The 25,489-nt window shown below is 36.2% G+C and overlaps 3 protein-coding genes across 3 annotated transcripts; 2 read left to right on the top strand and 1 right to left on the bottom strand.

Annotated features, from left to right (window-relative positions):
* The first annotated feature begins 10,728 nt into the window (after window positions 1-10,728).
* LOC111918596 (uncharacterized) lies at window positions 10,729-18,594 on the top strand. The gene is made up of 5 exons (XM_052767340.1): window positions 10,729-10,769; window positions 10,866-10,962; window positions 17,314-17,770; window positions 17,853-18,391; window positions 18,544-18,594. Exons 1-5 carry the CDS (start codon window positions 10,729-10,731, stop codon window positions 18,592-18,594), a joined length of 1,185 nt encoding a protein of 394 aa, XP_052623300.1.
* On the top strand, window positions 18,594-19,781 carry LOC111918595 (uncharacterized). Its single transcript, XM_023914239.1, has one exon. It carries the CDS (start codon window positions 18,594-18,596, stop codon window positions 19,779-19,781), a length of 1,188 nt encoding a protein of 395 aa, XP_023770007.1.
* Window positions 19,782-20,454: 673 nt separating this feature from the next.
* Window positions 20,455-25,249, bottom strand: LOC111918594 (secretory carrier-associated membrane protein 3-like). Its single transcript, XM_042897800.1, has 11 exons — window positions 25,190-25,249; window positions 24,519-24,641; window positions 24,356-24,418; window positions 23,908-23,941; window positions 22,684-22,809; window positions 22,540-22,602; window positions 22,361-22,454; window positions 20,957-21,002; window positions 20,814-20,881; window positions 20,668-20,716; window positions 20,455-20,580 (listed from the first exon to the last, which is right to left on the bottom strand). The coding sequence occupies exons 1-11, from the start codon at window positions 25,247-25,249 to the stop codon at window positions 20,455-20,457; spliced, it is 852 nt and encodes a 283-aa protein (XP_042753734.1).
* Between the last annotated feature and the right edge of the window lie 240 nt (window positions 25,250-25,489).

The raw sequence follows: 25,489 nt of genomic DNA, 5'->3' as shown, positions 1-25,489 counted from the left end.
TCGAGTTCATAACAAAATCTATTTATCTCTTATAAAGGAGGCACTTTAAATGAATACATTTCAAGATACGTCATCTATCTTGAAACATATTCATTTTAAACTCCCAAACTCTTCAAATTATGTCACTTAAATGCATGGTTGTAGAACATGTTACTCGGTACCTAAACTACCAAGTAGCGAGTAGTCGAAAGTACTCGCGAGTACCCAGAAAGTACTCAGATTCAATAATTCATGTATAAATATTTTTAGGGAAATTATACATGTCAAAATCATAAGTTGAAACCATAAGTTAATTTAAATATATTACAAAATTAGATACATGTGAATACACAAAAACTGAAAAATACAAAATGCTCTCACTTCGTGAATAACTACTGAAAATTTTAGATATATATATATATATATATATATATATATATATATATATATATATATATATATATATATATATATATATATATATGTAGTAATAATAACATGTTTGTGTGTGTTAAGTTAGTAAATCATTAAGTATATTATAAATAATAATCACCAAATTGGTCGAGGTTTACAACACTGCTTGCTTTAGTAGGTGGCCGATCGGGGAGTACTCGGATTCTGTAACTCGCCTCGGTAAGGGGCCGAGTAAGGAGTACTCAGCCAACTCGGCGAGTTTTACAACACTACTTAAATGATAATACAACTCAAGAGTTTTTTAACTTATGATACTTAATTGGTACTTATGACACATGATTGGTTATTTTATATATATATATATATATATATATATATATATATATATATATATATATATATATATATATAGAGAGAGAGAGAGAGAGAGAGAGAGAATGACATGTAGAGAAATATGATTTGAGAACACACAAAGATTTATTTGTGGTGCATGTATTTATATTGAACGAGAAAGAGGTAGGTGCGACTTTTAAAGATGTCGATTTTTATAAGTTAAATCATTTTTTTTAGTTTTCATTATGTTCATGTCGGTATTCTTAAAAGCTATTGTATATTTTTTACATGAAAATGATATGATGAAATTGTTAAATGTAAGTAAATAGGAGTTTGATCATTTCTTTTATTGTGTATATGTATTTTTTTTAATTCCTATATGTATTGTTTTTTGTAGAAAAATGTAGATTTTATATTTGATTTTTTTCTTGTTTCATTGATAATCCATTTATCTTCAACCATATTAACTTGAGTTTTTAATAAATCAAACTTCTTTATTAGAATTATGTTCATACCGATATTCTTAAAAGCTATTGTATTTTCATTTTGTTATATGAAGATAATATAATGAAAATATTTAGTATAAATAAATATGAGTTTGATCATTTCTTTTACTGTGCAATTGTATTGTTTTTTTAGTTCATATATGTGTTGTTTCTTAAGAAAAAAAAATGTAGAAGTTATGATTGTTTTATTTTGTTTCATAGATAATCCATTTATCTTCAACCACAATAATTTGAGTTTTTAACATATTAAACTTCTTTATTATTCTAATGTTTAAGCTAACTATTTAACTTTTAAGATAATGTACATAATTTATTAGTTTAAATATATTGTTTTATGTAAAATATTATACTTTAGTGTCACATCTTTTGAACTATTGTTATGATATACTTAATTTTCTAATATGTTGCAATCACATTATGTATTTATGTGATTGTTGTAACCTAGAATTCTACAACTTTAAGTTTGTATCATAATTATGAAATTATTGTCTCAAATATATAACTTTGTATTATATATTTAATTAATATGTTCGTAGAGAAAAAATAACATACACACTTATATAAATAAATACACATATATTAGAGAAACATAGTTAAGTTTTTAATAACTGGTTTGAAGGAATTTGATATAATATATGGATGAGGTATTAGAAGATTATATTACACGTTTAATTATGTAAACATAATTTAAATATTTTAATCTTATTTAAGTAACTTTCATAAGAATCAATTAATTACAATGAATTCATAACCTCTTTGATTTAGTTCTTAATATATCCTTTAATAGGAATTTGTAGAGTTTTAATATTAAAGTAAGACTTTAATGCAATTAACAAATTTTCATTACATTAATGTGGCTATATATATATATATATATATATATATATATATATATATACTTGTAACGCCCCGACTCTCAAGTGATAATTTAATGACTTTGATTTTCATAAGTTGCAAGGTCTACTCGACGAGTTGGATGCCCTGACTCATTGAGTAGGAGCGGTTTGGGCTACATGTTTAAGTGACCTACTCGCCGAGTCCAAGATAGGACTCGACGAGTAGGAGCTAAAGGATGAAACCTTAATTTTTAGGGTTTTGCACCCTATTTAAAGGATCATGAGCCTCCTTCAGCCCCCTTGCAGCCTCTTAAGAGTCCAACAAACCCTAATCCATGTGTATGCTTCATTCTTGGGTGTTTTAAGCTTTGGAAGGTGGATCTTTGTAAGAAGAGCTTGGAGAGCAAGTGGCTAGAAGCAAGGAACGTGTGGGGATCTGATATCTACAATAGATAGTATCTTTTGGAAGGTATCAACTCGTTCCCTTGACCTTATTTCATTCTAGATCTCATTTGGTTAAATATTAGGGCTTTTCTAGCATAATAAGAAGCTATTCTTAGGTATGAGCTAAGATCTAAAGTTGTAACTTTAGATCTGAACTCTCTTTGGTCTCTATGTCCATAAAGCTCCCAACTTTAGCAAGTATGAACCTCTCCCTAAGTGTAAAACTCCATTTCAAGATTGGTTTTGACATTATAAGACTTTAGAGCCTTACATGCACATAAAGTTTGCAACTTTACGTGATAAACATGCCTTGGGAAGATGGATTTGCATTTTGGAACCTTAAAATGGCTTAAAAAGCATTTGAATGGATAGCGGACTGAAAGGACTCGGCGGGTTGCATGGTCAACTCGGCAAGTCCGATGAAGATTGACGTGCAAGGACTTCTGCATGGACTCGGTGAGTCAGTGGGGTGACTCAGCGAGTCAACTTGGGTTTTCCCAAAGTTTGGATACGCTTGAACTTGGCGAGTTGTAGGAAACTCGATGAGTCAGTGGGAGGTTTTCACTAATCGAGTTCTGGAAGGACTCGATGAGTCAGTGACTGCAATCGACGAGTCAGGTCAACATGGATTGTTGACCTTGATCGTTGACTTTGACTTTGGCCAAGGGTTGTCTATTTGAATTCTAGGGCATTTTGGGAAGTTGGAAATTTATGAGTTTGGATCATTGTTGGTTATAGGTGTTGGAGTTTGGGGCAATGTTTCAAGGGCGCGTTTTCGTGGTTCAATTCCACATTTGCAAGGTGAGTTATCCTCACTATATCAATAGGGTCTAAGGCGCTAATGTTGACCCTTATCGGATTTGTATCCAGGTTTATTGCATGATATGCTTTTATTGATTTACGTTCCAGTAATTAGGATGGTGATATGCTTATGCTTAGTGACCTGGTTAGGTCGGTGTCCTGGCTATAGAATGAGGCTATGTTAATGACCGCTTAGGTCTGTATCCCGGTTATTGGAATGTTGTTATGATTAGTGATCTGTTGGATCAGTTTGACTATTATATGATATGAACTAGCGTATGATATTTATGTGCACATGTTTGTTTGGTTGGGGGTTGTGTTGAGGCGGGTCCTACTTCGTGTTGTAGGCCAACATACCCAGGGCGGCCCAGATAGACGACAGGCCCAGGAGGGCACATAGTCAGGCCAAAGGCCCATCGAGCGGTTCGGATAGGCTGAAGGTCTTACGAGGCGGTCCAGATGTGTCGAAGGCTTGGAGAGCGGTCCAGATAGACTGAAGGCCCGATGCAGGCGGACCAGTCACATTGTAGACTCGAGACGCATGGCTATTCCATTTTTTATATGTTATATGTTATGGTTATATCGGTATGTCGTTGGTACTATGGGGGTAACTCACTAATCCTTCGAGCTTACAGTTTCAGTTTGTTGTTTTAGGTTCAGCGGATGACCGCGGGAAGGCGAAGGCGTGACCGTACATTCCTCGATTGACGATATTGATTTCTGGGAACTCTAATGTTTAAACTATTTTGAAAACAAATTGTAATGACTGATTTGGTTTGAGTGAATTGGAGGAACACTCGTGTGAATCCAGTCTCAAATCAAGGAAGGATTTTCAAAATGATTTTTAAATGGTCTTCAAAATAAGTAAAGGAGGATGCAAGTGTATGATCAGTTGGAGCCAGTAAGTAGACCCCAAAATACCATATGGTTATTTGATTATGTGATATGATAGAACAACATGCTAGTATTAGGCTAGGGATCTTTAGGAATTGCATGAGAGAATTTTCTGATTACATGATGCCTACTAGCTTAGGGTTTTCCTTTATATGAGATTGACATCATTATTGTAGTTACTTGTGTATGTATCATGGCTGTACATAATTAAGATCTTATAGCCCGAGAATGTTTGATTTGGCCTTATGTTCCGTTCTTATTGATTAGGGATTAGGGTAGGATCAGATATTCGAAAGTCTATAGGGTCCAGTGTTATGTATGGTTAGCATACACTAGTGCTGCAGGGTTGGTGGAAGTTTCATGGATGGGTGGGTAGAGAAGGGCCGGAAGGCCAGTTACGAGATATTTAACATTCCTCTAGGAGTGAGGATTGATAGCTCGCTATGATTATGTACATTGTTAGGGCGTTGTGATGATACTTGAGACAAATATGGGTAGGTGTGGAAGGTAGTACGGGCCCGTACTACTAAAAGCACAAGACCCATACGCGTAGCAAGGATTTCACAACCCCTAGGGTTGGGTTGGGAGTTGGTCCCCTGTCATTATATGGGTTATCAGAGATCCTTCTGGTGTTTTACCAGAATGGTGGTTACGAGACGTCTGGAGTCCGGATCCAGGTAAGGATCAGGAGCAGACAGCCAGGATAGGTCATCGTTTTCAGGGGATCGTGTTAGTGAGATCATCTAGGAGGAGGTGATCAAGATTGTCCATGAACAGTTTCCGGAGATGCCGGGTCTATTAAGACCGCCATGGTTGAGTATTTTGACGAGCTCTATGCAGTCATTACCGAGACGGTTGCCGCAACAACTTTAGCAACTGTAACGACGACAAGGGGAGGAGCTGATCGAGCTTTCCTATACTAGGACATATTCTGATGAGCGGAGGGCTGCAGTTACTTGAGATCAGGGAGGTATCCTGCACTCATTATTATACGGGGGCTGAGCGGGAGTGGCTATCACAGGAGTGTATGGATTTGAGGCTTCGGGAGTTTTGCTCGAGGCCGGAATGTGAGTCGCGAGGACTCTAGAAAGGGGTGATGATTATGTTCAGATGGGGTTTTGGCAGCTGGAAGTGGAATGGTTAATTCATGGGTTGGGCTGTCGTTTTATAGGGCAAGGATTGTTCCCTTTTAGTTTTCGAGGTCGAAGGAGTGAGTAGGCTTGTGACGCCAGGATCAGGTTGTATTTCAGCTTGGGGGTCAGTTGGTTGCAGGGTTTGGCGACATTATTTCAGCGCCGGTGAGCGTAGGCGGGTAGAGGTGGCATAAGTATTTTCTGAGGTCCTATTTGTCTTGGATCTCTTGTATCAGATAGTAAGCATTGATTGTATGATCTATTACACTTTTGGGATTGTAGACTATGTCTTAGGAGTAGTTGTAGCCCGGTTTGGTGCAAAGGATGCTTCAGGTATTAAAGTTCGGCTGTGGACGATTGAGTTGGTGAGCGATTCAGGGTGCGAACCTTGAATGAAATGATTTCTAAAGCCCGAGAGCGGGAGACTTGTTTGGAGCATCTTGGGAAGAAGGGTATTATGAGGGAGGTCTGCGGACAGGGTCCCATAGGATGGTTATTCAGCATTGTCAGGATTCAGTGGTTTTAGTAACCGTTATTGATTGGCGGATGAAAGCGCCAAGGGAAGTAGCTCGTTGCTGAGGTATTAGTTGGATTATCTATACTTTGGTCTTCAAGATTTGAATGTGGGATCATTCAAGCATTAGAGATTTATGGTTTCACTAAGATTCAGGAAGTGTCCATCTGGTTCTTAGAAGTGTGTGATCATTTGGGATTGACTAGTAATGGAGCACTATTTGGTAAGAGTTGGTTGTTATTGGATCGATCGTTGGAAAGGGAGAAATATTGGGAATTCTTCAATTTTCATGTATTGTGAAGACTTAGTCGAATCTAAGTGGGGGAGAATCATCCCTGGATTTGGAACCGATAGTGGTTTTGAAACTGAGATAAATTTCTCATCCTTGTCAGGAAGAAATGCGGCCCAAGTGGCTGTTTGGTTAAGGGTTGTGTGAGTTGGGAGTTTGGTAAAACTTCCCAGCATGTGTATCGCGTCTTCTCGGTGCTTGATAGTAGAATTTGGGGAAACAATTTCGGGTGTTCAGTCGAGTGTGTGATAGACTCTGAGGGTAATTGGATTGATAGATTGAGGGTAAGGTATCAGACTGCGGTTGTGTTGGAGAGAAAGTGTTGTAAGACTGTGGGGGTAGCCGTAGCATTCACAAGCGATCAAATAGTATGGAAAGTTTTGTAAGACTGTGTGTGTGGGGGGGTAGCCGTAGCATTCACTAGCAGTCAGATGGTGTGGGAAGTGGTGTGAGACTACGAGACGATTCGTAGCATTCATGGATTCTTTCAGATGATCATAATTGGAATCAGGAAAACGGTAGGTCGTTGGAGACCGGACATGATGTAAGACTACAGTATTCTGGTAGCGTTCACTTTTCGTATTTGATTCGATGGCAGCAGGTTGTCAGGCTGTTATGATCGAATGGATCAGAAGGATTGATGGAGCCATGAGTGGCGATATAGTTAGGGCGGTTATTGCTAGTCAAAGTTTCCTTTAGGAGTCACGTGGGGCGACTGTGTGATTACTATTGGCTCAGCAACCGGACAAGACTTCGGTATTCTAAAGAAGTTGGGACCGGGGAGGTCTTAGTGGACTTCGGAAGAAACCAGAAGGCAGCCTATTGTTTCAGACAGTTTCTATGTTTAGTGTTTATGGCGGTTTTGACGACTTGGGTTTTCAGGTGTTCGAAAAGTATCTGTATGTGTTTGTAGATCTATGTGCGGGTATTGAGCATGATGCTATGCTATAGCAATCAGTAGGTCTATCCCCAAGTATTGAACATTGCTGATGGAGTATGCTGAAGACAATGTGTGGGTTTTGTTAGCTATATGATCAAGTTCTGAGTAGATATGTGATATGGGGTAGCAAATTGTTCTACAAGTGGATAGAGTGGGGTGAGGTTTTAGTACACTGATGCTTGTTGGTGTTGTAAAGGACATTGTTTAGGCCCTCATGGGCAATGGAGGAGGTGAGAATCTCCATGATGGAGCGTTGGGACATCTGAAGTGACGAAAGCAGTGTCGGTAGGTTATCGGGAGCATTCCGGTCATGAGCTGAGGGCCGAAGTGGGCATACCAGACTCATGCTATGGGCTCAGAGGCAATCCAGACCTACGCTAAGGACCATGTAAAGGTATTACAGTTATAGGTTATGGGCATAGAGATTGTGTTGATTATGTCTTTTGTAGGAGCACGTTCGGGTTAGATCTTTCTACTGATCGGCTATGTCGATACATTATATTTGGGTAGGGTTGAGGCGGTCCTACTTTATACAGTAGGCCAAGATACCCAGTGCAGGCCGATTGAAAGTTGTAGGCACGGAGGTTGAAGAGGAGCGGTAGGGTTGAGGCGGTAGGCCAACAAACCCTGAGAATTTCAACTCGATGGTTGAACTGATTCGACATGTTAGTATCCTAATCTAGGGTATTCCATCTCGAGGATGACCGAACCCTATGATCAAGTGGACTTGGGATATTGGTATTCCAACCCGAAGGTTGATATGGGCTAGATATGAGTGTCGTACTGGTTGACCGGTAGTGGTAGGTATGTTGTTGGTGGTAATCACTTGCGGGACTGTATTCTATGGATGTGGTGGGCGACATGGTAGATTATTGTTGGTTTAATGTGGATATCTTCTCCTGATGATCTATTATATGGCATGTTGTGCCTAATCGAGCTGAGGTGGTCCTACTCTATGCAGTAGGCCAAGATACCCGGTGCGGGCCAACGGTAACTCGTAGGCACAGGGGTTCAGTAGAAGAGTAGGACTGGGGAAGGATGTTAGCGGACCAGAGCGGTCCGGATTGATCGAGGGCCTAGCAGCGCAGCCCAGTCGGGTCAAACGCTCGGCGAGAGGTTTGGGGAGACTATAGGCCTCGAGTGGGCGGTCGATTCATACCGAAGGCTCGATGTAAGTTAGTTTGTTAAGCTATGAAGGCACATTTTGGATGAGTAGACGGTTGTATCGATGGGTGATGTTCAGGTCGGAGAGCACATGAACTATGTAGGGAAACCAGTAGCAGTATCGGAAAGGATCCGAGTACATGTGGGAGCCGGAAGCGGAAATGCGGGAGCATTATCCAGGGTTGTTCACCACAACAGACTTCAAGGACGAAGTCTAGTTCAAGTGGGGGAGAATTGTAACGCCCCGACTCTCAGGTCATAATTTTATGGATTTGATTTTCATAAGTTTCAAGGTATACTTGACGAGTTGGATGCCCTGACTCGTCGAGTAAGAATGGTTTGGGCCACGTGTTTAAGAGACCTACTCGTCGAGTCCAAGATAGGACTCGACAAGTAAGAGCTGAAGGATGAAACCCTAAGTTTCGGGCACCCTATTTAAAGGATCATAAGCCTCCTTCATCCGCCTTACAGCCTCTTGAGAGTCCAACAACTCCTAATCCGTGTGTGTGCTTCATTCTTGGGTATTTTAAGCTTTGGAAGGTGGATCTTTGTAAGAAGAGCATGGAAAACAAGTGGCTAGAAGCAAGGAACGTGTGGGGATTTGATATCTACCTTAGTTAGCATCTTTTGGAAGGTATCAAGTCTTTACCTTGACCTCATTTCATTCTAGATCTCATTTGGTTAAAGATTAGGGCTTTTCTAGCATAATAAGAAGCTATTCTTGGGTATGAGATAAGATTTGAAGTTGTAACTTTAGATCTGAACTCTCTTTGGTCTCTAAGTCCATAAAGCTCTTAGATTTAGCAAGTATGAGCCTCTCCTTAAGTGTGAAACTCTATTTTAAGCTTGTTTTTGACATTATATGACTTTAGAGCCTCGAATACACGTAACGTTTGCAACTTTACGTGATAAAAATGTCTTGGGAAGATGGATCTGCGTTTTGGAACCTTAAAATGGCTTAAAAAGCATCTGAAAGGGACTCGGCTGGTTGCATGGTCAACTCGGGAAGTCCGATGAAGATTGTCGTGCAAGGACTTCTGCGTGGACTAGGTGAGTTAGTGGGGTGACTCGGCGAGTCAACTTGGGTTTTCCCGAAGTTTGACACACTTAAACTTGGCGAGTTGTAGGAAACTCGACGAGTTAGTGGGGGTTTTCACGACTACTCGAGTTCTGGAAGGACTCGACGAGTCAGTGACTACACTCAACGAGTCGGGTCAACATGGATTGTTAACCTTGATCGTTGACTTTGAATTTGGCCAAGGGTTGTCTATTTGACTTCTTGGGCATTTTAGGAAGTTGGAAATTTATGAGTTTGGATCATTGGTGGTTATAGGTGTTTAATTTTGGGGCAGTGTTTTAGGAGCGCGTTTTCGTGGTTCAATTCGACATTTGCAAGGTGAGTTATCCTCACTATATCAATAGGGTCTAAGGCGCGAATGCCGAACCTTATCGGATTTGTATCCAGGTTTATTGCATGATATGCTTTTATTGATTTACGTTCCAGTAGTTAGGATGATGATATGCTTATGCTTAGTGACCTGGTTAGGTTGGTGTCCTGGCTATCGAATGAGGCTATGTTAGTGACCGCTTAGGTCTGTATACCGGTTATTGGGATGTTGTTATGATTAGTGATCTGTTGGATCAGTTTGACTGTTATATGATATGAACTAGCGTATGATATTTATGTGCACATGTTTGTTTGGTTGGGGGTTGGGTTGAGGTGGGTTCTACTTTGTGTTGTACGCCAACATACCCAGGGCGGACCAAATAGATTGCAGGCCTAGGAGGGCACATAGTCAGGCCAAAGGCCCAACGAGTGGTCCAGATAGGCTAAAGGCCTTACGGGGCAGTCCAGACGTGCTGAAGGCTTGGAGAGTGGTCCAGATAGACTAAAGGCGTACGAGGCGGTCCAGTTAGGCTGAAGGCTCATTATGCATACTGTAGACTCAGAGAGTGGACCTGATCGACTGAAGGCCCGATGCGGGTGGACCAGTCACATTGTAGACTTGAGATGCATGGCTGTTCTGTTTACTTATACGTTATATGTTATGGTTATATTGGTATGGCATTGGTATTTTGGGGGTAGCTTACTAAGCCTTCGAGCTTATAGTTTCAGTTTATTGTTTCAGGTTCAGCGGATGACCGCGAGAAGGCGAAGGCGTGACCGTTGATGATATTGATTTCTGGGAACTCTGATGTTTAAACTATTTTGAAAACAAATTATAATAACTGAATGGTTTTAAATGATTTAAAAAGTTTCAAATTGGCTCGAATTTTATGGTTGTTACACTACTCTTACAAATACTTAGTTAAATAAGCACAATTTATATAATAACTTAGAGCCTTATAACAACTTAATTTCAGTAGTCATATTTCATTTTAGTTGGAAAATGCAGTCAGATGTTTAGGGCAGTATAAGCGATCAAGGAGTAGTAACTCATATCACGGGAGGAAATTTTGCGCAAAGTTCTATTACTATTAATGGGTGGCTCTGCGATTTCTTATGGGCACAAGCATCCCAGGTAATTCAGTCTTATGGTTCTTCATTATCCGCATATGGCCTTTTTTTCCTAGGTGCTCATTTTGTATGGGCTTTTAGTTTAATGTTTTTTATTCAGTGGACGTGGTTATTGGCAAGAACTTATTGAATCCATCGTTTGGGCTCATAATAAATTAAAAGTTGCTCCTGCTACCCAGTCGAGAGCCTTAAGCATTGTATAAGGACGTGTTGTAAGAGTAACCCATTACCTTTTGGGTGGAATTGCCACAACATGGGCATTCTTCTTAGCAAGAATTATTGCAGTAGGAAAATGGCTAAGAGGATTTGAAAGCCATTATGTGTTGGATTAGATGTCTAAGCCCATAACTATTATTGGTATGTACTTGACCCGCGAGTACCATGGTCCATTTGGGTTGCATATCATTAGGACACTTTGTTAGGATGGACTTTTGAGAGAAAATGTTATATATGATTTATTAATATATTATAAGTTATAATATATTAATATGAAATGATATTAGTTAATTAGTATTGATCAAGAATTAATTTGGTGATCAAAAGAGACTAATTAAATCTATAGGGACTAATTATGTTAATTAGTTATATTTATATGTGTTGGGCTTATGATCCATGTTGGACCAAGTTTATGTATGGATACATAAAGAGTTGGGCCACATGAACCATGGACCATAAATCCCATGGGTATGGATTTGGGTTATACCCATGACTCTTGAAATACCACACATATAAATACATGCATCATGACCAAAAAACATCACTTGTGGTTACACATGAAGTTCTTAGAGTTCATGGGTGTTTTTGGGTACATGGAGATTCTCTCTCAAGTTCATCCTTTGTCCATGGTGTGTTGTGATTCCACTTGAGGCTTTCACACTATTGGGGCTAAGCTCTTAAGGATAGATACATCAAGACTTCAAGCTTCATCATAAGGTATGTTATCCTAACTAGATTCTTGTGTAGTATATGATATTTGTATGCTGGTATTGGGTAATACCTTGGAAACTTCATATTTGCATGTATAATAGAGAAAACATAGATCCAAGGTATTTAGGGTTGTATGTGCACCATAGGATGTTGTTGTATACTAAAACCCAACATTATGGCATTAAGATTTCCAAGGTTTAGCCAAGGCTTAACCCCACTACTCATCGTATTTGGTTTGGTATTGGTACCGCGCATGAATTCGAGAGTCATGATGATATTACTGAGGAACGTCTTTATCAGAATATTTTTGATTCTCACTTCGGTCACCTTACAAGGCTAAATACTCCTGGGTGACCGATAGCGAAGTAGTACCGTGAGGGAAGGGTGAGAAGAACCCCCATCGGGGAGTGAAATAGAACATGAAACCGTAAGCTCCCAAGCAGTGGGAGGAGCCTAGGGCTCTGACCGCGTGCCTACTGAAGAATGAGCCGGTGACTCATAAGCAGTGGCTTGTTTAAGGGAACCCACCAGAGACCTTTTATAAACACACACAAAGGATTTACTTGTTACTAATATAGCCTAGCCTCTGTTCTTCTTTAGACCCTTTTTTCACTCTGATAGTATCCTAGATTACGTTAATGCAGAGGAAATGAATGTATTTGTATAGTATTAAATTCAATCTGAAGTTAGGTGAACTAGATCTTACGGAGCCTGCTCATGTATGACATGATTCCTATTTAATCATATAAAAGATTCTCTTTAAGCGAACCAGACTATCCTCTGTACGGGCTTACTTGATGGTTGGAATAAAGACACATTTGGTTGCGAATTAAATGTGGCAAATAATCAGATAGCTGCACAGACCAATCAATAGTTCAAGTCACACACTCCTATAATCCATTTTCTCTTCGGAAAATTCCCTTCAACTATTTATGTCAAATAAAAAATATTGCGGAGTTCAAGGGAAATATCCAAATAGATGTCTTATTATTTTCAATAATTCGTACTTGTAGCAATAAAATACTATTGACCGTCTTTTTTTCTTAAGACTGAAATAAAGGATTTTTTTTGTAAGACAAGGCATATTTCATTCCGAATTAAGACATAATAAACTTCCAAATTATGGAATGCATCCATGGAAAAACTGGTTAAGAGGTCATTATCAATACGATATATCTTAGATTACAGTGTCTAGGTTAATCCCCAAAAAATGGCGAAATAGAATCAACCAATGCCAGGCGTCTCAAAATAAAGATGTAAACAAATGGTATTCCTCTGAAAAAGACCAATTACTTGATTAAAAAAAAAAGAAAATTCGAAAGTCTATTTATTACCAAATAAAGAGGATAATTTAAAAAAAACTATATATATGAATCCGATTATTGCAATTGCTCATGATACCCTTTTTTAGTTTCTAGGGTCTATTTCTTAGTTCAAGATCCCTCTTACTAACTGGAATCAAAGAATTAGTAGATCTGTTCCGCCCAAAATGGTAATGGGCTTGGGTTATGAACTTATAATCTATAATTTGATGATCGAGTCGATTCTATGATTATAAGTTCATTTCATACCGGACTAGACCTGAATAGGGTTATATACATTCTCATTGTGAGAAGAGGTCATTTGAGCATATCTAAATAGATACTATGTTACCATATGGATCCCTAGTTACATTCCATTTAGGATTAGGAATAGGCGTAATCAGACCTGCTTTTTACATATCTCTCGTTATTTGGGACCCTATTCACCTCTTTGGGCTTCTATTGAATCGAGAAATAGGTTTTGAATGTCCATCTTTTTCATATATTGGATATTTATATAAGGCATTGTCCGGATAATTCAAATCGAAGCAAAAAGTTGTGATACCTGTCTCGATCTAGGGAAAATATAGGGTCTAAAATAATATTCCAATCCTAAGGATCCATAGGATTAATTGTGGATCCAACCAACACAAAAATAGAAAGATTTTAGTTGTTTAGTCTTCGAGTTTTTAGTTGAAATTTTCTATATCTATATAAGTATGTATCTATCTAAAATATAGGCATGTTGGATTCAGCTCAATCCTTATAGTAAAAGATTGGGTCGAGTTTAATTGAACTTCAATTAAGAAAACAAACGCTATTGATTCAAAGTATCCATTTCCTGAAACTCAAATTTAATCTCCTTCATTACTTCACAAGCAACATCTAGTTCAGGTGTCCATTTGGTAGCCTCACGGATAATTTCATTGCCCTCAGTAGCAAGATCGTGTCCATCATTACGAGCTTGTACACATGCTTCTAGAGCTACTCGATTAACTACGACACCGGGTGCATTTCCCCAAGGGTGCCCTAAAGTTCCTCCACCAAACTGTAGTACATAATCATCTCCAAAGATCTCGGTGAGAGCAGGCATATGCATCTCATGGCTATTAAGAACGAATCAAATCAGATGGTTCTACTTTCTGACTTGCTCCTACGGATCCAAGATCGAAAAGATTGAAAAAATCAGTCATTCACAACCACTGATGAAGAATTCCTCGAAAAGTTAAGGATTAGTAATCTTTTTTAGAAATTAAGATCAAAATCGAAAACTTTTCATCATAGTAAAAGAAGTATATTTCCTTCTACGCTGGGGGGATAAAGATAAAAAAATTTCTTACAAAAACTGCTCAAAAAATTCTAGTCATGTTTGCAAATACAATGTTCTCTCTTTTTTTTTCCTGAATTCTCTTTATATATTTATACTATACCGACCGGATTAAATCAATAAATTAGAAATTCTAATGAATCAACTGAGCAATGGATTTATATTTTGTAGACTATGGTTAATGAATATCTTTAGATCATGATTCTATTTAGACTATGATTCCATATCAGAAGAATTCTTAAATTCCTTTCTAGGCCAGTTTTAGACTTATTAATAAAAATCCTTATCTATCTATTACAAATAGAAATTGATAAACAATTTTTTTAATTTTATATGAATAACATATAAAATATTAGATGCAAACAATCAAAGTTTTAATAGTAGATTCGGAGGTTTTGGTACAATATTCAGTCTACACATAATCATTGAGACTATATCATTTTTATAAACCATCATATAGTAACTTATATTGTAATATGAGATAAACAAACAATATATTCAACAATTTTGGGTCCTACAGTATCATTTTCTTTACTATATTACATTTTGTACATGTTTTATATAAAAGATATCAAATCTTCACCGTAATATTAATATAACACATCCATGTCCATGGGCAGAAGTAATTAGTTGGTAGGGGTAGCACGTGCTACCCCTCAATTTTTCCATAGAAATAATATTTTATATCTATAAGTACAAAGTAAATTATGATATGTTTTTTAACCAACCGCCATATTACATTTAAGATAGAAGCCCATAGGCCATACCCCATTAATTTGAATAACTTAGCCCATTTATTAAAAAATATGTGTTTTTGTTTTGTGAACATCTAAATTACGAAGAATACTAGGGAAAAAAGAAATTGATATATTTTTGCTGTTCATGTGATTGTCCTTTTACTGTCGCTGCCTCCTGCTTCACCATAATTTTTCTTGGCAAAGCATATTCACCCATTTCGCTATTGGCTTACTTATGGAATATGAAACAAGTAATATTTAATTTTCCATATTTAATGTTTTATGATTTAATGTTTAATGATTTAGTTTAATTTATTTGTTCAAATTGAAAACCTAATTAGTCAACTAGCTGCTCACTTGTATTATGTTTAAATCTTCAATTGTGAATTTTAAATCTTTATGTAACATCCGGATTTCCAGGTATATTATTTTATTCATTTATTTTGGAGTTTGTGGAGGGACTCGGCGAGTTGGTGCTTAGACTCGCCGAGTAGGGTCGCGAATTCTTATCTGGGTTCATGACTGGACTCGACGAGTTCAAGAGTGGACTCGGCGAGTCCACGTTGTTTAATGAAACCCTAATTTCCCGGGTTTGGGACCTATTTAGAGTCCCTTAGGGCCGTCATTTGCGGCTACCAAACCCCAGAGAGAAACCCTAAAAGAGCTAGAGCGTTTGTGAGAGGAAATGAGCCATTTCTTGATCTTTGTGGTTGATTCTTGCAAGAAGGAGGTGATTCCAGCTTAGAGGAGACCAAGGAGGTTGTGCATCTGTGGATTTCGAGCAAAAGACTTAATATTTGAGGTATTATATCACCCCTTTATCTATTTTGTTGAAGGAATCCATAGATGTAGAGTTTTTATGTCCTTTATTGGAATGAATTGTGAGAATGTGGCCCCTATTCATATTGAGACTTCAGATCTGGACCCATAGTGGTGTAAAGAGCTTATTCCAGCTTGCTTTATGTTGAGCTATGGAGGTAATGAGCTTAGGATGTTATTTTTGGGGCTAAATCACCAAGTGAAACCTCCTAAACGTCACATGACTGTCAAGATCTGAGCTTTACGTGTCTATCAGGCTTGGGATGGTCAGATCTAAGGATCAAAGGAGTAGACCTGACCTCAGGAGGTCAATTGAGTTTGTGCATGGCATGAACTCGTCGAGTCCAAGAGCAGACTCGGCGAGTAGGGTTAGGGTTTCCCGTAAATCACTCAGTGAGTAACTTGCCGAGTTGGGGGAATGACTTAGTGACTCAGAGGGGGGGATAGAGGACTGGAGTTCAAGGCGGAAGTTGCCAAGTTGATCTTGAGACTCGGCGAGTTGAGTCGGGGTGGCCCCCCGATTCATGCCAGGTGTAACTCGTCAAGCAATGGGAAAGACTCAACGTGCCAAGCGAGACTAGAGAGATAATGGACACGTGTAGACTCGCTGAGTCGCCCAAGTGCACTCGACGAGTCGGGTCAAAGTTTGACTGTTGACTTTTGTTGACTTTTAGGGTTTGGTCAACAATGGGGCTTTTGAGCCAAGAGAGGGGTAAAATGGTCTTTTACCCTTCTAAGGGTGCTAAGAGAGGGTTGAGTTTAGTTCCGAGAGTTATATTTATGAGAGTATTTACTTTATGTGATTAGGCGGAGGCTAGATCATATTTCTACCGAGTCAAAGATTTACTGAGACATCTGAGGTGAGTCTTCTCACTATACTTTACCTAGTGTGGTAACAGAGTTATGTGATAGTGTATTTTAGAGTTATGTGCCAGTGTATTTGCATGTTATTTATGTGTTGTGATTTATTATGATATCTGATATGCATGATTCAAAGTTTACAGAATAGGACCAGTGGGTCCATAGAGTTTGGACCTTCGGGTCCATAGAGTTAGGGCCAGAGGGCCCACAGAGAGTTGGGGCTGGAGGGTCCCACTGAGACACATTGACCAGAGGGTCAAGATAGTTATAGCCTCGAGTGGCTAATATGTGTCAGAGTGGTATTTTGGGGAACTCACTAAGCAATTATGCTTACAATGTTATGTGTTATGTGTTTCAGGTACCAGTGATGATCGCAAGAAGGCGCCGACATGATTCGTACACACGCACACCGGAGACACATGCACACCGGAGTTTATATGTTTTTGATCTTGGGGTTTTGTATTGAGATAATGTTGATACAATGTTTTGAAAAGTGAATGTGAATGATATTATATGGTTTTAAAAAGAGAAAAATTGTTTAAATTTTACGGTGTTACACTTTAATTGTATTTGTAGGGTTTAATTGGAAATTTTTTTAAAAGGACATTGGATGTTGGTAGTAGTGACGAAAGTGGTGGAGGAAAAAGACCTCATCCTCAACCTCAACCTCAACCACAACCTCAACCACAACCACAACCACAAAATATTCCACCTAGTTTTGATATTAATAATCTTCATTTAGACCCGACGGATAGACCAAGAACTACATCATATCATCCAAATCAAAGGGATGAAATAAGGAGAGCATATTGGATTAAAGTGCCTTCTCAACCAAGAGGCCATGATTTTCCATCAATAAAAGTTGGTGGTAAGAACAGACGTTTTGTAAAGGAATGGTTTGATGAATTTAATTGGTTAGAGTATAGCAAAAAAGAGAACAAAGCTTATTGTTTATGTTGTTACTTATTTGGAGATATTGTGGGGCAACAAGGGGGGAGAGATGCATTTGTGACGAGAGGCTTTGACACTTGGAGTAAAAAAAAAATCATTGAAAGATCATGAAGGTAAAGTTGATAGTCATCACAACAAAGAAAAACAAAAATGTGAAAATCTAGTAAAGAAAAACCAATCTATTAGTGAAGCTTTTCATAAGCAAACTGAAGTTGAAGCAAGTAACTATCAAATTCAATTACGTGCTACAATTGGTACTTGTAGATTTTTATTGAAGAATGCGTTACCATTTCGTGGTCATGGCGAGTCCGATGGGTCAATTTCTATAGGGCTTTTCATTGAAGAATTATCATTCCTTCGGGACTATAATGAAAGTATTTATAAGGTTACTTTAGGAAATGCTCCCAAAAATGAAAAGTTGACGTCTCCAAAGATTCAAAAAGTGATTGTTCAATGCTTTTCAAAAGAGATAATAAAGTCTATTTGTGAAGAAATTGGTAATGATGTGTTTACTATATTAGTAGACGAGTGTAGTGATGTATCCAAAAAGGAACAAATGGCTATGGTTTTGCGATATGTTAATAGTCTTGGATTAGTGAAAGAAAGATTTGTTGACATTGTTCACGTGAAGGATACAAGTTCTTTAACTCTAAAAGAAGCCATTGATTCGGTATTTACCAACAATAACTTGAGTATATCTCAGGTAAGAAATTATGAATTCTTTTTTTTTTATGTATTTGAATCTTTATCTATTTTATTTCTTATATATATATATATAAGTAAGAGGGCAAGTATACGATGGAGCAAGTAATATGCGGGGTGCATTTAATGGTTTGAAAGCATTGATATTGAAAGATAATCCTTCGGCATATTATATACACTGTTTTGCACACCAACTTCAATTAATGGTTGTGGCTGTAACAAAAAACTACGATGGTGCTGATGATTTCTTTGAGCAATTAGCTTTGGTGGTTAATGTGGTGTGTGCTTCTTGTAAAAGAAAAGATATAATACGAGATAGTTACCAGGAAATGGTTCAAAAACAAATTGGTAATGGTGAAATTGGGACAGGAAGAGGATTAAATCAGAAGACTTCTCTTGTTCGAGCTGGGGATACAAGATGGAGCTCACATTATAAAACAATAATAAGTTTGAAGAATTTGTTTCCGGAGGTTATCAAGGTTCTTCAATATGTTGAAGAGGAAGGGTCTAGTTTAAATAACCAAAATCAAGCATACGGTATTTTGTCGTATTTCAAGACTGTTGATTTTGTGTTTTATTTACACTTGATGTTGGAGATTTTTGGTCTCACGAATACCTTGTCAAAACATCTTCAAAGAAAGGATCAAAATATTTTGGAAGCGGCTTCTTTGGTAAAAGTGACGATGAAAACATTCAAAGCTTTTAGAAATAATGGGTTTCCTTCAATGTTGGAGAATGTATTTTCCTTTTGTCATAAACATAAAATTAAAATTGTGGAAATGTCTGAATTTTATGTTACTCCAAGAAACCGTAGGACCAATGTTACTAATCAACATCACTTTGAAGTTGATATTTTCAACATGGTTTTGGATATACAAATTCAAGAATTTGGGGACCGTTTTAGTGAAGTGAGCACCGACTTGCTTCAATACATGGCAGCTTTCAGTCCTTGTAATGCTTTTTCTATGTTTGGCAAATCAAAGTTGGTGAAGTTAAGCGAGTTGTACAAAACTGATTTTAATGATTCGGAAATGGTGTATCTTGATGGTCAACTTGAATCCTATTATCACTCTTTTATTGATGATGAGAGATTTTCTAATTTGAAGAGAATTGCGGACCTTTCTCGTTTGATGGTCGAAACCGGGAAACATCTTTCTTTTCCTTTGGTTTATCAGTTATTAAAGTTGACTTTGGTTTTGCCTATCGCAACCGCAACCGTTGAAAGATGTTTTTCCGCAATGAAGCTTTTGAAGACCAACTTACGTAACAAAATGAGTGATGATTTTTTGAATGATGCTTTAATTTGTAGTGTAGAAAAAGAAGCACTTATGAATGTTAAGATCGAACGAGTGATAGAGCGCTTTAGGAAAATGTGTAATCGTAGAGGATAACTTTGAAAAATGTAATTATGTGAGACTTTTGTGCTAGTTTGTTATTTCTAATGAAACCATAATTAAAAAAAATTATCTTACTATCTTTTATCGGGATTTTTTTGTGCTACCCCTTGCAAAAATTTTTTGGTTCCGCCACTGTCAATGTCATTTGCGATCGAACACACTACACAAATACCGTATCGTTGTTGCTAACTTATGGAAAATGCCAAAAAAATTAACATATTTTAACCATATAATTGCTTTCCTAAGCAATGCCCATTGATTGGCCTAGTTTGTATATAACTTTTAGGCATGTAAAATTTCCTTTTAAGCAAAACAAAGGGATTTCGCAACCCAAGCTCTTGGTTACTCCAAGAGTTCTGCACAACATCATCCAGAGATGTGCTTATCTTGTATTCGTGAAACGTGTAAAGAATAGTTATGATTAGAAAAATCTCTAATAACTACAAATATGAGTGATTACTTCTAAAATACCTTTAAAAAATACCACAAATGTCTATAACAAATAATTACTATTTTTGAAAAAATAAGTTTTTAGTCACAAATAAAAGATTATTGTTTATAAATAACAATAAACAATCAACAATCCATAAACCAAACACTGCGCGATCTCATACTCATTGCAGAACTATTTTTAGTTGAAAACAGATATTCGACTATTTTCTTTGCCTTAAAGGTCGATTCTTATTGTAGCTGATTTGCCATGACCACGAAAGTTCCGATAGACTTGTTGGAAAACCCATATGCTTACAATTGCCTCAATTGCAAACAATACAAATCCTATAAAGCTCATAATCTACAAAATAAAAACTTGTCAGTGTTATTTATTTATTGTAATATAAAAAGTAAATTTTTTATGTAAGTATTGAAATTCTGAGATTACCCCGAGTGCGGGATGGTCTTTCATGAGACTTATTGCATTCAAGATCCCACTGATAAACAAGAAACATTGATTAAATTAACTTATATTTTCTTGTATAAAACATAAACAAAATATGAGAATTTGTCAAAAATGTATGAGGAACTCACGCAAAATGTAGCCCAACAAATAATATGCGGGGACCAATTGCAGCAAAGGTAAAGAACAAGATGTGATTCTATTCAAGAATAACTCGAGTTACAATTTATAATTGTTATGAAAATATAAAGTTGAAGAGATGCAAGATACTCACGAAGAAGTTGAAGAAAAAACAACCAAAGCTTGTACCATTATCAGTCCTGCATATGGAAAAATATTTTAGAAGATTTAATGGTATTTCATTTAAAACATAAAAAAAAATATGATATGTAACTAATTATTACTTAATTTCTAATAATATTTTACGTAATCAAAACCCATTTAAACAAAAGCTGACTTATTTTCATTCTACATTGGAAAATATAAGTACATTATATAATATTGGACTAATTTTAAAACTCGTAGTGAGATTAGTGTAATGATATATTTTGAAAAAAAAAATCATATTTATTTCTAGGTACATAGTCAATATAAGTAGGGATGTCAAAAAGTCTCATGGGACCCCGATCCCGCGGGGGCCCCGCCCCGTAGAGGCATTTGTTGAAAAAAATCGGGGACGGGGGCAAGGTTAACCCCCCGTTTTAATTTTGGGGGCGGGGACGGGGGTTGGTAGTCTTGTCCCGAAACCCCCGTGGGGGACCCCGTTAATAAATTATATAAATTAACATATGTTAATTATATAAGTATAATAAACAAAAAAATGATTTTTACCTACAAAAATTCAACAAAAAACTTGTTTTTAAGTTGTTTGTAACATGTAAAATTATTTTATAAATATCTATTTGTTATCCAAAAAATAGTTTCTTTTAATCCAAACAAGAACTTATTTTAGCCCAAATAAGTTAGTCAAAAATCAATTGGGGGGGGAGGGGGGTAGAAAGGATGAAGATTTCGGGGGCGGGGGAATGAGAAAATTTTGGGGGTGGGGGCGGGGATGCAATCCCCGTCCCGTTTGCCCCCGTTGACATCCCTAAATATAAGATAAGAGTAGGCCTTGGTCCATCCATACAAAATTAAGGTTAAATATATATGGTATGTATAATACATATTTTTGTTAAATACTAATAGGAATTAGGATTGTGCCATTGTCTATTTCATTCAAAATTTGAAATTAATTTAAGAGAATATGTTGTTGTCTATGTCGATTGCACTCCGTTTTATATTATTTGAATGATGTAAGACAAAATCGTGTAATACTTAAAATAATGAATTTAGTTTTATATATATATATATATATATATATATATATATATATATATATATATATATATATATATATATATATATATATTGTTTTCATTTGAAAATTTTGTCATTCGTTCATATTTTGTATATTATTTAGTCTATCATAAAACAAAATTCTGACTACGCCACTGTTTATTTCTAGGTTAATATTTAATAATTTATTTTTAAAATTAAAAGTCATTGATAGAGTGACGTGAAGTGTAACACCAAAATTAATTTGACACTTGTGGTGGTAGGCGATTTCAACAACAGTTTTTTTTGTTTTACAATGTGAACAAAGATGACATAAATACTTGTAACCAGACATGCTTACCTATTTGCACGATACAATGGACGATACCAAAAGTAAAAGGCTCCCGGAGGCCCTAACAAAAAGTAGATTGCAGAGAAGAACACAAAGGCACCCTCTATAAATAGATGGGGCAAAATCTGTTATATATGAAGCTAAATAAAAGATATTATTCAAAATGTTCATTGAGATAAAATACAAACCTGCCCCACTCGCAAATACTGCTATACTCATAATAAGATTCCAAAAAAGCGAAATTGGCACTCCTGAAACAACGAAGTATAATCATCCTAAATTTTGTTGTAGCATAATATCAGAGTAACACAAATCGAAGCTCGAGAACGTACCTAATAATATTGCATATGCAACATACTGTATTCTTTGAAGGTGAATTGGTATATCACCCGCAATATTGTGATGAACAAGGGGGTAAAATGGAGGCCAATTTTTAACTCTAATGCCAGCAACCGCAGCTATACAATAATAAAAGAGAGAATTCATCAAATAAACAAAATGAGAGGAGTGTTTGAAGCAAATGACCAAGTAACCCGTAGGGTTTTGAATAATCAAACTCATATCCTTATCCACCGAATCAGTAGATATCCAGACCCGTCCCATAATCCGTACGTTTTTTAAATAATCAAACATATTTTACTTAAATCGTAAAATCACATTTGTTAAATAAAACAAATGTTGATTTAGAAAACACATTATGTACTCAAAGACTTTCGATTGAAATTAAAATCATTATTGTAGTTACTTCCAATTGGTTTTTGACCCTCTACTGCATTGATAAAGAATAACAATTACAAACTTTCTTCCGGTTGATAAATGAATTTATTGAATTATAAATGAAATTGATGATTACATGATGAAATATAAATAAAATGACATCATGATTCTTGGGAGAAGACTGAGAGTCTAAAAATTAAGTCTCCGAGTCCTATATATAAATAGTTTAGTCTTCGGCCTTTTCTCTTTGGACTTTCAATTGTAATTTAAAGTAAAATTTAGGCAGTATAAAATATAAATGTATAATTCTAAAATTTATATGAGGCGGGTTATAAATGGAGCGGATCGATGATGATCCATACCCGACCCTTTTAATAAAAGGGTTAGCGGGTACGGGTCGTTAACGTGTAACGGGTCAAAAACTCTCCAAACCCGTATAATTATTAAGGGTTTGGATCGGATCAGGGTCAAAACCCGCTTCATTGTCAGGCCTATCCTCATGTCATTTCTTCAAAGAGTTTTCTTGTTCCTCACAACATAAGGACTTCCACTGAGCCCTCTCTACAGAAATAGTGGTCATTTTATAAAATTATGTTTTTCATAGACATTTGTTTCGAACATTTCCTTTCTATTGGTTATTTGATAAATTTTCTCATGATAAAAGGCAAAAAAATATTAATCAGAAATTTTTTTTAGTCAATAATTAGTAAACTCGGGTTTTTGTGAATGATTTTATGAACGGTTTTTCTTATATGTAACGTTCATTTTTTTTTTTCACTTTTTGTTTTAGGGTCTAAAATTCAAGATAAAATATAGTGACAAAGATGTTAAAAACTTACATTTTGCTATTGCTTCTTCTTTTCGTTTCAGGATCTGCATCCATTAAAAATTAAATTAAAAACCTGATATAATAATAATTTACAACTTTTAATTCGTTTTTATTTTTATTAAATAGAATCAAATAAAGTGTTTTTTTAATACAACAATACCATAATGTATAATTTTGATAACCAACTCTATTTGGTTATCAAATATATTAAGCATCTAAGTTCGGTAACTTAAATGTTAAAAATAAAAGTTGGCTATCAAAATTAAACATGACAAAAACATGGTTGCTATATATACCCCATTATTTATTTTTGGTTGAAAAAAGAAAGTCAAAAATTGTCTTTTATTTTTCTGAAAATTATTATTGCTCCATCTTTAAATCGGTAACTATTTTTTTGGGTATGGACAATAAAAATTGATACACATTGATTGAATTTAAGCTATTATGACCCTAAATACCTCTTCTCTCTTGTTCAATTCAGCCTCCTTAGCTTCCAACTCCTGTCTCTTCTTCTTTAGTTTCTAAGTTCAAAATACATTTACAAGACAAAATAATTCATTAATTCATTAAAAATAAGTAGAAGATTTAATAAAATACACATTGTGATTAAACTTGAATTACCGTGGGCGTATCTAGAGAAGTATGTGGTGCAGCGCCACCATGACCGTAGACAAGTGCAGGTTCAGGACCAAGAGTTGATAACTTGGAGCTTGGAGGGACTCGGTGATTGTTGTTATAATGATTCTATCAAAAAATAAACTAATCTTATATCCTGAATTAGTTATCATTTTTGTTGTTTAAATTATTAATGTTATGATTGTTATGAACATTTTTGTTGTTTAAATCTTCTTTTTAATAGCTCTCATTTTACACAAATAATCACTGGATCAATCTAAAATGATGAATCATGAATATTATTGTAAGTTACACACCTACACACAATCATTTGAGATAATTTATAACTCAACAATTATTTTACGGGTTTGAGCTTAAAACATTACATTTACATTTTATCGAATGGATCTATTCGTTTTATCATCACGAAACATGTATAAAGGGAATTGATATGTATATACAAATAATATTTAGTTATTTTTCAAAATAATTGAATTATTTTGTGGGTTTGAGCTTAGAACATTACATTTACGAATGGATCTTTGTTTTTGATCATCACAAAGCATTAGAGGTGACAATTTATAAAAAGACACGAAAAAAATACACGATACGAAACTAAATTGAGAGAGAGAAAGAGAGAGAGAGAGAGAGAGAGAGAGAGAGAGAGTGTGAGTTACTGCAAAAGGATTGATATCATCGTCATGACCGAACAGATTTTGATCACGGTGGCCGGCCATGGATGAAGCTTTGTTTGATCACACTCCAATTTACACACACTAACTGTGAAATCGTGTGTGCGTTTGTCTGTGATTCAGATAAAGAAGTTGGAGGAATAATTTGAACAAATAAGTGTCAAAGATGATTCAGATATGGTTATACCAAGGGCGTCTTGTGGCGAAGGAAAATGGAGGGAAGAAGATACATACACTTCGAATAACATATAGATTGATATGTGTTTATTTCTCTTTATATATATC

This window comes from Lactuca sativa, chromosome 1 (genome assembly GCF_002870075.4).
Source record: "Lactuca sativa cultivar Salinas chromosome 1, Lsat_Salinas_v11, whole genome shotgun sequence".
In the NCBI taxonomy this organism is placed as follows: Eukaryota; Viridiplantae; Streptophyta; class Magnoliopsida; order Asterales; family Asteraceae; genus Lactuca; species Lactuca sativa.
Note: the sequence above shows the minus strand (reverse complement) of the source record. Positions and strands in the feature narration are given on the sequence as shown.

What these genes read in the sequence shown, in the direction of transcription:
- LOC111918596 (XM_052767340.1), top strand. Translation starts at nt 10,729, where the DNA reads ATGGGTGGCTCTGCGATTTCTTATGGGCACAAGCATCCCAG. An exon ending in GAGAGGCTTTGACACTTGGA is followed by an intron (nt 17,771 to 17,852) that starts GTAAAAAAAAAA and finishes GTGAAAATCTAG; the next exon opens with TAAAGAAAAACCAATCTATT. An exon ending in ATAACTTGAGTATATCTCAG is followed by an intron (nt 18,392 to 18,543) that starts GTAAGAAATTAT and finishes TGATATTGAAAG; the next exon opens with ATAATCCTTCGGCATATTAT.
- LOC111918595 (XM_023914239.1), top strand. Translation starts at nt 18,594, where the DNA reads ATGGTTGTGGCTGTAACAAAAAACTACGATGGTGCTGATGATTTCTTT.
- LOC111918594 (XM_042897800.1), bottom strand. Translation starts at nt 25,249, where the DNA reads ATGGCCGGCCACCGTGATCAAAATCTGTTCGGTCATGACGATGATATC. An exon ending in CTTCTCTAGATACGCCCACG is followed by an intron (nt 24,419 to 24,518) that starts GTAATTCAAGTT and finishes TTTTGAACTTAG; the next exon opens with AAACTAAAGAAGAAGAGACA. An exon ending in TGCATATGCAATATTATTAG is followed by an intron (nt 22,603 to 22,683) that starts GTACGTTCTCGA and finishes TCGTTGTTTCAG; the next exon opens with GAGTGCCAATTTCGCTTTTT.